Genomic DNA, 15,649 nt, shown 5'->3' with positions numbered 1-15,649 from the left:
AAACACCAAACGCTGGCCAGGTATTGTGGGGCATGCATGCCTGGAATCTTGGCACTTGGAGTGTGAAGAAGATTACTAAAGGTTTGAGGCCACACCCCTAAGCTACATAGTGAGCTCTGGTCTCCAAAGCCTAAAAAGTGAAAATCAAAATAAAAAACAAACAAAAAAGCCCACCCCACCGAGTGACAAGGTCTAGGTGTACAAAGTCGTAGAGGGAGAAAAGGCAGGAAAACTGTGTGCAGTGTACACTGAGACACTAGCTACGTGGGAGCAGGTATCTAGGAAGTTCGAAGTTCTGTGTGCACTCTGCACACAATCAACACACTGTGTACTTGAACAGTTTCCCAAGCTGCAATGAAACAAACAAACAAACAAACAAACAAACCCCTCCAAGATGGAATATGGAGCTCATGGCAGGAGTATATAAATACCTTGCACATCTATCCAATCAGTCCACTAACAAGAACCTCACATCTTAGTAAAGATGGGATGCAGAGCTCATGACAGGAGTATATAAATACCTTGCACATATATCCAGTCAGTCCACTAACAAAAACCTCACATCTTAGTAAGTGAGTCAGTATATGACACGCTCCTCTACCCCAAGATGTCTGATGTTCAGGCTCAAAATGTCCCAATTGACTTTTTTTACTTTGCCTTTTAAAATTAGGTGATAAACTTAAAATGCAGTTATAGACAGGAAGAGGCAGAGGGTATGAGCCCTGGCTCAATGAGACATATCAAATACACAGCATCCTGATGTCAAGGACAGAAAGAACTGTCCTGGACAATGAGGGAAAGATGGGTACCACAGAGGTTAAGTTCCCCCGGGGCCACACACACCCAACAGAACACTAGTCATTAAACAGGAAAGAGTTGCGGCACTTCGTCATGAGGAACGGGGAACATATACTCATGAATGAGAAATTTTAAGTAGCTCTGTTTATTACTTTTTTCCAGCAATCTTGCAAGAGGCAGAAGTGTGACATTGAACTGAGTGACACGAGCAGGTAGGTGGGTTGGTGAGGAGCCCATCTCTTGACACGTGCCGCTGGCTTGTCAGGAGTGGCTGCTTCCACCTCTCAGTCAGGTTTATTCTTTTGCTTGAAGGAAAAGGGTTTCTTGAGGGAACAAGTTGACCTCCAGTAATGACTTATTGGGGTCTAGCTGAGTTACCTGAAAAGAAAGAAACACGTTCAGAAATCTGGAACAAGAACGTCAATTTCAGCCTTCCACACACAGGCATGAGCACATGCAAAGTAGCTTATCTGATCTTAAAATAATTCTGTGTGCTGCTGGCAGTGGTGCTATGTTCTCTGAGGAACCTGGGGCTCTCAGAAAGGTCATATTCTGCAGTTTCATCAAGTAGGGGAGTTAGTGACTTCAAGGCTAAGACTCAGCCACTTTCCTGGAGAGGCCCTTTGCCTTTTGTGCTTTTGGGAATGACACAGGAGGGTCCATCTGGTTAAACTGAGTGATGGCATGCCTGAGACCTCTAGTTGATTAACCTCTCCGCTTGTTGAGACAACAACTAAATCTTTAGAAGGACAAGGGCTAGGTCTTCCATTAAAATCATATGTAGCAAACTACAGAATGGCCATTCTACTGTAATCAGAGATGATTATATCCCAGGGATGATCCCTAGGGAGGCATATCACAATCTCCTGATTGAGGGTATATGTAGTTTGGAAAGATGAAGCAATGAACTGTAAAAGGTAGATGAAATCTTGATACCATAGGCTATGCTACATGAGAGATCTTAATTAGATCTTTGCCCTTCCTAAGCCAAGGCAGAGATGACATGTGAAGGTTTATAAACCTAAGAGAAAGAAACAAAACATTCATAAAAGGGGTCATGAGTTCTGAAAGGCTGAAAAATACTAGGTTAGTAGAAAGGATATAGGATCTGAAAATGGAAAGACTCTGGTTTAAGTCACAGTAGTGCAGGCTATCAGCTATGTGACTTGTAGGACTGATGAAGATTAAATGAGAAAGAACATAATTAGCACAGTGTCTAGTATGGTGTAGATCAACAAGATATGCTGTGTATGAGAACAGCTGTAAAGGGAGATGAATGTGTGGGCAACAGGGTGCTCTGAGCATGCGATGGATGACTAGCTAGGTGCTTTCTAGCTATACCTGAAGCTGCTGCTCGGCTATTTATATGAGCTTTGGGACCTTGGGTAAATAGTATGGGCAGGCAATTTGTCTGCTCAACTCAAGCCACTCATAATGAGATGACTCTGCTTTCTTCTTTCAGCTAGAGAAGGGGAGGCCCCGGGGACCAGGGCTGGTGTCGGAGACAGACTAGTAAGCTGATACCACAATCTTTAGTGCATCCAGACAGAAACTTAGTATGCCCAGGAGGGTCTTTAAAGATATATATCTACCCCTAGAATTTTTTCTGCTTATAAATCTTGCCCTACTATCTCTTGGGTGCTGGGCAGATGGACAGGCAAGGTGGAAGGGAGGGCCTAGCTGCTGTCTTCCAATGCGCAGGGAGGGCAAGCTGCTGGCAAATGTTTACCTACTTCCCCAATTAACGTACAATACTGCACTGGCTTCTGTCAACAAACAGCTCTGCTGCCTCTACTTCAGACTCTTTGGCATTTTCTGCCCAGCTGCTTCTGCTATTGTTCTTAATTAACATGCCAGAACTCTTCCGGCATCTTCTACTTTGTTATTTGTGGTTTGTAAATATGATGCTTATTGGGAGGAACCAAAAACTACACTAGTGGCAAAGCTGTGAGAACAGGCAGGAAGATGTGTTAGAAAGCAAAACAGGCTGGGAGGCTGGAGCATCAGGCCTACGTGGCACCCTACTATGGAGGTAGGTGCAAGTTAAGATTCATAAACTCTTAGTTAAAATTCTAGTTGTCACTGATAAAACAACCAAAAATTTCTTGGACATATATTACAAGCCAGGCACTTCCAATATATTTCTCAATTAGTCTATAAAACAACCACCATGCAAGGTTGTAGAGGTAAGAAACTGAATTTCAATGTAGATGCCACTTGTTTAAGTTAGAAGGAGTCTGTTTATAGTGTCATGATTAAAGAGTGAAGCAGTAAGCCTGGTGGTGGTGGTACATGCCTTCTATCCCAACACATAGGGAGGCAGATCCTTGTGAATTCCAGGCCAGCCTAGCCTACAGAATGAGTTCCAGGATAGCCAGGGTTACAGAAACCCATTTCAAGAGGGGGAGGTGTTGTGAGTAAGTGAGTGATGAAAACCTACATTCTATTTATATAATCCTGAACAACTAGAGAGTCCATTTTCCTATATGTAATGTAGGAATCATAATTTTCCATTCCTAGGCAGTGTGATAGCTAAGTGAAACAATGTTAATGAAGCCTCTGGAACAGTCCCAAGCCAGTGAGTGTTCAGTAGACGGTACAGCCTTATTGGCGTGCTCTCCTCTCCTCTCCCCCGTTTCTTGGATAGAAGCTTTAATCTCTCACTACTCCACTGCTCAGCAAGAGTTCTAGCCTTTCCCTGTAGGCAAAGTCTGGAGATCTCATTCTCCATCTTCAGCGAGGTCTTACAGTCAGTGTACTGCTGTGAAATAAGCACAGCTCTATTGGAACATACTCTCTCAGGGAGCCCATTTGAGGCCACCTTCAACCCCACACTTTAAAGTTCATTTTATTTGTTTATTTTTTTTTTTAATATCCAGTCTTTTATTTTTCCTTCTTTTTTAATCCATTTGCTTAGTAAAACAAATTATTACAAGAGTAGCACAACTTTTGACAACAATATCTAATAGTTTATAAACTCTCATTACGCTGAATATATTAACTCATTTAATCTTTACAATGACCCTTGAGCTAAGTATTGTTATTTCTATTTGACAGGCCAGGAAACAGGTTTAGATAGGCTGGGAATTTGTTCAAGGCCATATAGCTAGTAAGTGGAACTTGCTATGTAGACCAGACTAGCCCCAAACTCCCAACAATCCAACTGCCTCTGCCCCCCAAGTGAGCATGCCAAGAACCATGCTTTTAATATTGAGCTGCCACTGCCACTCTGCCTACTACAGAGTCCTTGAACTTAGCAATACTTTTGGGCCAGTGTTAATGAGGATACAGATAACATGATACAGAAGAATACACTGTAAAACATACAAAGTCTTTGCTTTTCCTTTTTAATATCATTTGTTCTAAATGCTAGTCTCATAACTAGTGTTATCCCTATTTTACAGATGAAAACATAGGATTAAGGGATTAAATGAAAGTAAAAAATAAAATTAAATTAAAACAAAAAGATTAAATGAGCCCCACTGTTACTTAATTAATTTTAAAAAATAAAAAATAAAAATAGCCTTTGGTATTCTATTGTCTAGTAGTGTGACTATATTTAACAACAGTGTATTACATAGTTCTAAATAAGCAGAAGAAATATTTTTTCACATTAGGCTTTTTAAAAATATTGGTTTTTTTTATCAATTTTTTGAGAATTTCATGCAATGTATTTTGATCATCGTAATCTTTACCTTTCCCGAAATGCTTACTACTTTCCTACTTATCCAATGCCGTGCGTATGTTCCCTGTTCCCCATCAGCTCACCAAGTCCAGTCTGTATTGGCTGACTACTCCTGCATGGGGCCTGCCCTGTATTCTGGTCCACGTTATCAGGTGTCAAACCACTAAAGAAAACTGGCCTTCACTTTCCCAGCATCAACCAAATGCCAGCAGTCAGCTCAGGGACTTCGTGTCCATCTCCTCTCCTCCATACTGGGAGTTTGTCTGGCTTGATTTAGCTTAGGACTTGTGCATGCTGTCACACCTGCTATGAGTTCATATACGCATCTGTACTGTTGTATCCAGAAAGCACTGATACTTTGGAGTCATCCAACATCTCTAGCTTTTATAATCTTTATCCTCCATCTTCCTCATAGAGCCCTGAGCCTTGAGGGACTGTCAAAACATCTGTGGCACTACTGCACCAGTGGGCATATTTTGCCAGGCAGGTGTTAAATACAGACTGCAGGGTTTGCTGCTAGGTGAGACTGAAGATAACCTTCCTCTTCCAGTAGAGTCAGCATTTAGCAGCACTATGAAAACCACTAGAAGGAATGAAGCTTCCATTTGAGGACCAGCTGGATTTCTCCATGTCCTATGACTCAAGTATGTGATATAGAAGAAAAAAATTTTTAATTTCATTACAAAGAAATGTTACCTCAATGGGGTGTTGGATATGCTAAGTATTCCATTTTGATTATTACATGATCTTTGCATGTATCAAAAAATTACACTGTATTTTATAATTTGTAAATGGGGGAGACTAGGGGAATGCAGGATACCAAGCTTCTCCCCAGTAGCTAGCTAGTGGCCATATTGGGAGAACACCCTGCAGTGCTCTCGGACTCATTCTTTCTAAGGGCATGGAGCATGTAAGCAGGGCTCCTTGGTAGGGAGGAAAGTAAGTCTATGTTCCCTAGTAAACAGCAGAGGACAGAGAACTGTGTGAGGAGTGAGGGTAAGGAAGTGGTGCTGCTGTCACTGTAGGGGCAGAGCTGAGCTGTGCTGGCCCTGAGTCTCTCAAGTCTGACAAGTAGAAGGCAAGGCAGATGTGTTTGGTGAGGATCCAGCACAGAGAGCCAGGATGGTGAGGTAAAGATCATAGGAAGCAGAACTCTTCAGAGAAGCAGCAGGTACTAATGTGGCTAATAATGGTTGCTGTTTATTTCTTCCTCCTTTTGGTATTTATCTTCTTGTCTCCAGGCACCACCACAGCAGCAAGCCTCACATAGTGAGCATCTCCTGTGAGTTGGGTCCATATAGCCTGCATTCTAGATCTATATGTAGTCTCTTAACTAGTCCTCAAGATGGCCTTGTGAAATTAGTAGACTCTTAACTAGTCCTCAAGATGGCCTTGTGAAATTAGTACTGGTGCCATCTTGTACATAAGGTCACCAAGGCTACCTCGTCCACTATTGTAGAGACTAAAGTTTTAAAGTCAGGTTTGGCAAACCAACTGAACAGACTGACTTGGGAGGGAAGAGAGAATTCTGCTGCACTTAAAGACATTCAAATACAGACATATTTACAGATGATGGTAAGAACTAACATTTTCTGAACATTTATTTCAAACCAGGCAATCAATGACATACTCTGCCTTTATAAAACTAATTTTTATAATAGTCCTCCAATGTTGGCAGAATGATTACCCTTATTTTATGAGGAAATTAAGTTACAAAGCAGATTGTCTAAAGTATCAGAGCTATTAAGGGCAGATTGTGAATCAAGGGAATTTAGCTTTGGAATCTACTGAGTTACTAGATTATATGCCTAGAGATATCGAGTAACTAAATGGAGAAAGAAGTTGAAAGAGTTGACCCAGAGTTTCTTTTTAATCAAGTTTCCAGGATACAAGATCTTCACTTTAAGAATGGCAAAGGGACAAAGGTCATTAAAAAAAAAAAAAGTCCTGAAATGTTTATAAAATACGAATACAAAAACCCAATCTGAGTTTGTCTTTTGCCATTTACCTGGGACTTTACTGAATTATTGACTCTCTAAATCAACAGAGAATGAACACTTTGGGATTCCTTGTGGGAGGAGGGGTTGTTCTCAAATAAGAAGTACAGTTTGACTTTATAGTTAGAAGAGGGATGTCAACCATCCTGATATTTTCTTTACTGAACCTGGGAAACCTGAATGGGTATATTCTCTCATTCAAACAACATTTTTAGCAAACTGACTCTGTAAAAAACGTTTATGTTAGCACAGATGGGACACATTCTCTGCCAAACAGAGCTTTTCTTTGCTATATCAATTTTCTCAGCAATTTGAAATTTTATACGCATTTCCCCCCTATGACCTACATTCAGTTCCTGTTCTAAAATTAATACTCTGTTGTGAAAATACAAACTAACATGACAGAGTCTCATCTTGCCACACTGGAAATCTCAAAATGTTATGCTGAGAAAATGTCTTAACTATCCAACATTTCAGACCTTCATTTCACAGGTGGGCAGCCTAAGTCTCAGAAGTCACGTGATTTAGGCCAGGTGAAATGGATGATTAAGAGCAGACACTGTATGTTATTTCAGGGTTTCTGACATCTGTATGGGAATCCTTTTTCTTTTCTTTTTTTGAGATAGGGTCTCAATCTATGTTGCTCTTTACTTGGCATTTTCTAAGTGCCCCACACTATGCTAATTATCTCTATATTATTTAGTTAAGTGATTGTCATAATTCTTTAAGTACTCCTCTTATTCTTTTATATAGATAGGGTAAAAACTGATATTTTTATTATTTTTAAAATGTCCTCAGAAACTGGCATCTTGTCAGGGATGCCTTGGTCCCCTTTCCTGACCTTAGTGTTCCTCGTGGTGCTTTGGTCACTACATTATTAAGTGACAATGTTAGTGGGAAAGCCCAGAGGTAAGAGAGGGGATCCTAAGAAGGCTAAGGTAAGAAGAGCGGTTCTTTAGTCTAAAACCAGGAAAAGAAAAATCAAAGAATGCAGACAAAGCATATAAAACAAAACAAAACAACAATTCCCCAAAACAGAAATCAGGTCTCCTCTCCCTGAGATTAGTTAACCATTTGATCTGAAGGAACAATTTCAAGTAAACAAGTGGAAGTTCTGCTTTACAGAATAGTTTATAAGCTTGAGATCCACAGAAGCATAAAAATATAGGTAAGTTCACAGATGAAGATTCTGTTGTAGGCTTAGATTTTTTTTAAAAGATTTATTTTATATATGTGAGTACACTGTCAATTTCTTCAGACACACCAGAATAGGGCATCGGATCCCATTACAGATGGTTGTGAACCATCATGTGGTTGCTGGGAATTGAACTCAGGACCTCTGGAAGAGCAGTCAGTGCCTTCTCTCCAGCCCCTAGGCTTAGATTTTTTAAAAACCTATTTTTAATAAAGGTTCTCAAATACTTTGATTCCCCCTCCCCACTTCTAGCCCAGTCCAAAGGTAGGGGAGAAAAGATGGTAAATAGGACAAGGGGATGTGAACCTGTTTAAAAGTAGTTCTTTGGGGGCAATTTCAATCTTTGTCAAGATACCTGCAGTCCAGTTCAATAAGATCAGGACAGCAAACCGAACTAGCAGCAGTGGCACATCTAACAAAAAAACATTAGTCCTCTGTCATCATTGGCACAAGTTAGTGGCAACGACCAGGACCAGCTGAGACGCCAAGAGAAATTCTCTGCTGTTACCCCCCCCCCTCAATGAAATGAAGATCAGCAAAGAGATCAAAGAAGTGTTGCAAAGCTAGCTATGCAAGCATGCCATCACTGTCCACTGAGTCCTATTCATACTTTCTCCAAACAGTGTCCTCCCACAGGTCTTGCTCAACAAGACACCACATGGGTCTGTCTTAGAAAATGTCACATGAATCGGTATCGCCTGACAAAGCCTTCTATTTCCTTCTCTAGTGTAGAACAGAGATCTAGTGCTCATTATCTCCAGAGGCACGCCTAGGTTATAGATGTGGGAAGTCCTGGTTTCTTCATCCATGGGGGACTGCCAGAAGCCCCAGGGCTGGACTGATTCTGAGCCAGCTCAAGGCAATAGAGTCACCTCAGAGAGTATGTAGTGGTTTGAAAGACACTGACCTAGGGGACAAGCCTCTCTTCTGAGGCCAATACCACCAGACAGCCAGGTCTTCGTAACAAGTCTCTAGGATGGCTCTGATTAGACTGGATCACAACACTAATTAATGACTGTGGCACTGAGAAACAGGGAAAAGATACCTGCATACTGGCTAGGTTTAGAACTGTGAACTTAAAAGCCTATTGAGAAATCCTAATTTTTGTTTGCCCCAGAATCTCTAGGCATAGATTAAGAAACAAGTGGATTCTCTGAATTGTCCTTCTAATTCAGACTGCTCCGCCTGGGAATCCTTCCCATATTCAGTCATCAAATCTAGACACTATTGTGGATGCCAACAAGTGCTGGATGACAGGAGCCTAAGATAGCTATCTCCTAAGAAGCTCTGACAGTACCCGACTAATATAGATGTTGAGGTTCACAGCCATCCATGGGACTGAGTACAGGGTCCCCAATGAAGGAGTTAGGGAAAGGACCAAAGGAGCTGAAGGGTTTGCAGCCCTTTAGGAGGAACAACAATATAAACTAACCAGTACCCTCAGAGCTTCCAGGGACTAAAACTCCAACCAAAGAATACACATGGGGGGTGGGGGGACGACTCATGGCTCCAGCAGCATGGGTATAGCAGAGGATGGCCAAGAAGATCATCAATGGGAGGAGAGGACCTTGGCCCGGTGAAGGTTCTATGCCCCAGTGTAGGGGAATGCCAGGGCCAGTAAGCAGGAGGGGTTGGGATGGTGAGCAGGGGGAGAGGGAGGGAACAGGGGATTGTTTTAGTTTTTGGTTTTTTAATTTTCTTTTCTTTTTTTGGAGGGGAACCTGGGAAAGGAGATATTGTAAATAAGAAAAAAAAAAAAAAGAAACAAATGGATTTTAAATCTGGGCTCTGCATCTTTTGCACAAGTCATAATCTCTTATGAGAGGAAACACACATTTCTTACCTGTAAGATAGTGACAGCATCTCCCAACACCTCAGTGGTCTTTTAATACACCATGTCCCTCTGGGTCCCTCTTTTACATTTCAATATGGAAGAGAGTTGCACAAAACCTCCCATCCTGTCACTCTTCTACTTATAGTTCTTAAAACAATTTCTTATTAAAATAGGGCAATCCTTTTTTTGCTCGACCTTTTATTTCCCTAATTTGTAAATGGGTATTGATGTTTCTGACAAGGTTCTTTGGGGCCTTTAATGGTAGGCAAAGCTAGGAAGGCAGTTTGGAGATTGAATATAAATTTCTAGGTAGCATAAACTTCAGGAAAATACTTTTCCCCTGGCTACTGAGAGGTCATTTAGTGGTGTGCTCAATGCATCTTCAGCAGCAGAGTGGCTAGGGAGAGACTGAGCATTTTGCATACATTTTAATACCCAAGTAGGGCCATGCAAGCCAGTGTGTTCTTAGTTCTGCACACAGCACCACTCAAGAGCTGGAGCTTTGAACAGGAGTTAAAAGAGTTGAGTCCCTAACGACATACAAAAGACTTGCTGGTGTGATTTATTCTGATGTATTTACTTATCCAATTACCAAAACAGCAGGAGATCATTAAAATTTCTAGTTACCAGATGCAGCACGTTCAATATCTTAAATGTTACCAAGGCTTTCTCTGAGCTATTTTGATATTACACTTCATCTGCCCAAAAGCGTATGAAACTGGAAGGCAAGAACCATGAACAGTGGAGGAACATCCTTTGAAGGCTGGTCCAGAAGGTCTGTAGAATACTAGACCTCCCAAATTCCTGAACTTAAAGAAAAGTACTATGATGAGAAATGAAAATATTTGGGAAGAGACCTCAGCCACGTTTTTCTTATCTTCGAGCTTCTGTCTTGTTAAGGATGCTGACATTGTTGTCCTAGAGAACAGTTATGAATACCATCATAGTTTGCTTTCCCTTGAACATCACACAAATGTCTTGCAGAGATTTCAGAGCAACTTAAGGTACCTTGTGCATTATAGACTGTTAATAAAGTAGCATTCAGAGTAGGTGCCAAACTAGAGAATATTAAGGCGTGTGGAGAAATAGAAAGCAAGCTCACATCAACATTTCAGAGTATATAGCAAAGAGATACATTAATAAATGACATGTAGACCTATGCTTTTTGAAAGGGTGATGGTATCTTGGTCCTATCATATTTTATTATTCTGATCTTCAAATATTATTACTTCATAGTCTTATGTTCCAGTCAATTAGAGTTGTTTGCTATTGACCAAATATTTATTGAGTTTTCCTTCCTAGAATCTTGGGCTATCCTGTTTCCTCTACTTAGATTATCTTTCCTGTCTAATTTCAAACATTCTAACTTATATGTTCCTCAAGACCAACTTAAAAGGCATTTCCTCTACAAAACCAGGCCTTTGACAGAGCCCAAATCACCCTTTATTTTTTCTGGAACAGAGCTAATCACACCAGTTTCCAGTCTCATTGATTAGGCCACAGGTTAGTGACACAGAAACCACATACAATCACTGTTGTTTCTTTCCTTATCTACTCCGTTGCTCTGCATGTGATGAAGCCACATTTGCTGAGCCAATACCTGTTTTTTTACCTGTAGGCTCTTCAAATGAGGTTAGTGCCAAAGTTAGCGGGCAGATGCAAGGTTAGGATTTGTTCTAGAATGTAGGCACTGGCAATACCAACACTGTTCTTTGTTCAAATGGCACTCTTAAACTTTAATGAGGTGAGGAATTCTGAAGGATGCAGCTCAGAGGATCTGTTTCACAGTGAGCTATGTTATGGCTCTCAGGCCATTTTATAATTGTTTATGGGCCTGTCTCCCGTTACGCTGAATTCTGAGGGCATATATGGAATCTTATTGGCTCTCTCTATCTCCAGGGTCTAATTTACTGTTAGAAACTGTATCCACTCCAGAAATGTTTGTTGAAAGACTGGCAACAGAATGACTGGGAGAAGTTTCTCCACTCTTCCCCAGGGCCTCACCAATCCAAAGAAATAGAATCTGGAGGAGCTGCACCACTACACCTATGTCCACTCACCGCACACCCTCAGCAGGCAGAGCTGTTGGGATGCCATTGGGAGCATGGGGAGTTGACTCCATCAGGGCCCTTTTGCTCTGGATGCTCTGCTCTAGCCTCAGCCAGTGTCCAGACACAAGAGCTAATAAGAAGTCTGCATCAGTTGCCCTTTTAAGAAGGGAGAGCTTTTCCCTTCTCTGTTTAAACTGTTGGAATTGGCTAATTAGGAGGATTTTAAAAATCTTAACACTCTAAACAGAGAAACTGGTTCTGAATTATTAAGCAACATTTTCAATGCATTTGAATAACCTTAAATGACTTAGCTGCTACCTGATCCTAAGCTCTGACTCAGATAAATAAATGAAATACTGTCAAAGCCTCAGCTTCTAAGAACCTCCAGCTACAGTAAATAGAAGCTTAAGTCTCCATAAACTGCTAGGGAGGGAAATACTCTCATATAAAAGGAGAGTAGATGATCTTAAAGCTGGGCAGGCCAGGAAGCCAGTGGTTTTGTTATACTTCCCAGAAGATGGCTGCCACAGGACTAAGTATTATTAATATCTAGGTTTTTAAAAATCTATTTAATTGGAGCATCATAGTATCAAAGTCTAAAGAAGATTTTAAAAGAACATATTTAAATCTATATTTCAGAGGAGGGAAACATGACCCAGAAAAGTTCATGGCTTGTTTGAGATGAGACTCGTGTCTGGGAGAATAAACATTTTGTCTTGAGATGCTTGCTCCCAGTTTAGTCCCCTTTCCCAAAGCACACACTCAGATACCCTGCCAGAGACGTCAGAATCAGAGGCTGACAGACAGCTGTTGTTAAAAGACACTTGAGGCCGGGCGGTGGTGGCGCACACCTTTAATCCCAGCACTTGGGAGGCAGAGGCAGGTGGATTTCTGAGTTCGAGGCCAGCCTGGTCTACAAAGTGAGCTCCAGGACAGCCAGGGCTACACAGAGAAACCCTGTCTCGAAAAACCAAAAAAAAAAAAAAAAAAAAAAAAAAAAAAAAAAAAAAAAAAAAAAAAAAAAAAAAAAAAAGACACTTGAAAGCTTTCACTAGATGATGGGTCAGCTTCAGGTATCTGAGCTCCAAATACACAATGATTTTTCTAGGAATAAAATGGGGGTGGGATGTTACTATATTATATATAGTTCCCAACTAACCTAACCTCAAGCCACAAGGGCATCATGAACTCACAAATTTGTCCAGTGATATGGAAAAGACAAAACCAAACAATAATAGTAGATGTGCAAATGTGTACAAGCACTGTATTTTTCCTCATTTACTAATTAAACAAGTGTTTCTTTAGTGTTTATGACCTTTTTGTTTTGTTTTGTTTTTCAAGACAGGGTTTCTTTGTTATACTGTCTTGGAACTCTGTAGACCAGGCTGGCCTCAAACTCACATAGATCCACCTGCTTCTGCCTCCCAAGTGCTAGGATTAAAGGCATGAGCCATCACTGCCTGGCCTAGTGTATATGGAACTTAAGAAACTTGGTATACGCTGGGTTATAGCAGTAAACAAGGTGTCTGCCTTTAAGCAACACTTAGACAAGAAAAAAGCCTGCTGCAGTTCAAAGCTCACCACAGCTCACAGTGGTGAGGGCTATAATAGGAAGAAGGTCCTGAGGGAATACAAGAAAGATGAATGCTTCTCTCCTAGAGAGTCACCATATTTATCTTCCTTGTTCCAGTCTAATGTCTACAGCCATTTGTTACAATCTAATTATCCATTCTTCTTAGATATTTATATACACTAAACCAGTTACAGGTTCACTACATGTCATGTGCCTTGCTAGGGAATAATGGTCAATTAGATATAATTCCAAGTAACTTCAACTTTTTTTGTTTGTTCAAAAGTTCACACCTTCAGTTTGTAACTGATTGTAAGCTTGATATAACCATTTCTGCCTTTAGGGTCTTCCTAAAGTTCTAGGCTTCCTCTGTGTCTTAGTCTCTCAACTAGAAGAGCCTTTTATATCTCTCTGCAGTCTAAAAGGCATGCATGAAGTTCTGCTAACACAAGGCCTCACAGAAGGTATGCATGATGGTCTTCTGACCTAAGACCTCATTGAAGGTCTGTTCCCATAAGGCCCCACAGAAGTCATGTATGAAGGACAATTAACACAAGATCTTACAGAAGGCATGTATGAAAGTCATACAAAGCCTCACGGAAGAAGGTCAATTATAAAAGTGAAATAAACTTGGAATGAGCAAGATAATGTTCAGGCCTAAGACTCAGGCATTAAACCCAAGATGTGAGGTCCAGATGTAGGTGAGGTGCAGGCTGTGGCCTAAGTACTTGGAGGCTGGGGCTAGGGCTGCAGTGAGGCCAAAGGAGTTGGCACGTTTGGTTCATGTGCTAATGCATTCTGGAACTGTAGCACTGAATTTGAAAATTACAGTGAGTATCTAGGAAAGGCTAATCCGAGCATATGTATGTTGTCAGTTGTTTGTGTTTACAGTGGTGTTATCATACATACTTTAAGTGAGTAAAGCATTACAAGTGTCTGCAGAGACACTTGTAATAACTGAGCAAAGAACTAGTGATTTTTTATTTATGGCTTAAGAGTCAGACTGAATTACATGTACAACCTTCAAATTTTATTTATTTCTGATAACAGCAATTTTGAATGTTACACTGCTTCACAAACACCTTACAAAATTAAGTTCTAAGGCAGAGTAAACAATTTTGGAAAGGTTTAAATACATCAACACACTTATACATAATCCGTAATAGCCACTCCACTTAACGTTCAGCATAGTATGAGGAGATGATGTGTATTTGAGAATCAAATACACATATTAGTGTCGTGCAATCTAGCTCTCTAAGCTTCTATGTCTTTGTCTATAAAATAAAGGCAACATCTTTTAGATTACTAATAAACTTGAAGTACCTGGTGTATAATAGGCACACAGGACACAGTCATTGGTTATCATTCTCTATCATTCCAAGTCACTGTATTTTAAACAAGTCTGAAGGGACAATGGCAGACTTGCTATGGCTCAGCACTCTACTCAGCTTTTCTGAAATAGCTATCCTTACCTTATATACCTTCAAGATCCCTCAAAGTCTTTGCAGTCTTTGGTTGGTCAGAAGCATGGATTGGTTTTCCCCCCCCACTTCACACACCACTGACTCCCTCCCTCAGTGGTTCTGTGAGTTGGTAAGATTCTTTTTCCCTGTCAGCTTCACCAAGGCAGTGCAGGTGCAGTGAGCATTCCTTATGTGTTACTTCTTTAAAACAAAACTCTTTTTGCTTTCACAACAGTCATGTGACCTAGAGATTTCATTATCATTACTTTACAGATGAGGAGAGTGAGCTACATGGAACAAATTAATTTATGCAAGATCAAAAAGTGAGAAAATAGCAGAAGTGTGGTTTGAGCAGGCACTCTAGTCCTGTAATCACTACCAACACAGGTCTCTCTGGCTTCATCAACTTTTAATCTGCTCTGCTTCTTGATAGGGGTATCTTTGGTGCTGGTCTAGCCTCACAGTTTAAACCTTCTTACGCTCTTCTGAGAAGCACTATGTAGACTTCCTGCCCCTCATACTCAACACATCCAAAGTGAGCTTGCCTTCCCATATGTCCCATAAGCTTTTCTGAGGTAGGACTATTTTTCTTTTCTAGCCATTCATATTAAGACCTTCAGAATCACCCTTACAACTGCTTCTTTCCATCCTTCTCTTGATGTAACAAAACAGTCACCCATTCACATTATCTTCCTCTTGAGTCTGCTGTCTACTCTTTATTCCCACTGCCGCCATTTTTGTGGTCTCCCACTTCCATTGTCTTATCTGATACATAAGACAAGGTGAAGGATCCATTGCTTGATGAAAAAGTGACCAGGAGGGCTGGGATACATCTCAGTAGTAGAGCACCTGCACTTCAATCTCCAGTATCACAAGAAAAAAGAAGAAAAAGAAAAAGGAGAAGAAGACAGAGAAGGTAGAGGAGGAGGAAGAGGAAGAGGAGAAAGAAGGAGGAGGAAGAAGAAAAGAAGAAGAAGGAAGAGGAAGAGGAGGAGGAGGAGAAGAGGAACAGGAACAGGAAGAGGAAGAGGAAAGGGAAGGGGAAAGAGGAGGAGC

At 40.8% G+C, this 15,649-nt stretch overlaps 1 protein-coding gene across 1 annotated transcript in view; it reads right to left on the bottom strand.

Annotated features, from left to right (window-relative positions):
* Nucleotides 1-920: 920 nt before the first annotated feature.
* Faf1 (Fas associated factor 1) overlaps nucleotides 921-15,649 on the bottom strand; it is a 315,310-nt gene continuing 300,581 nt past the window's right edge. Inside the window, exon 21 of the mRNA XM_031378184.1 lies at nucleotides 921-1,176. Coding sequence (XP_031234044.1) covers nucleotides 1,093-1,176 — 84 coding nt within the window. The 3' untranslated portion in view covers nucleotides 921-1,092. The remainder of the gene's footprint in view (nucleotides 1,177-15,649) is intronic.

Source organism: Mastomys coucha, unplaced genomic scaffold, assembly GCF_008632895.1.
Source record: "Mastomys coucha isolate ucsf_1 unplaced genomic scaffold, UCSF_Mcou_1 pScaffold18, whole genome shotgun sequence".
In the NCBI taxonomy this organism is placed as follows: domain Eukaryota; kingdom Metazoa; phylum Chordata; class Mammalia; order Rodentia; family Muridae; genus Mastomys; species Mastomys coucha.
This window is presented reverse-complemented; position numbering and strand designations above follow the sequence as displayed.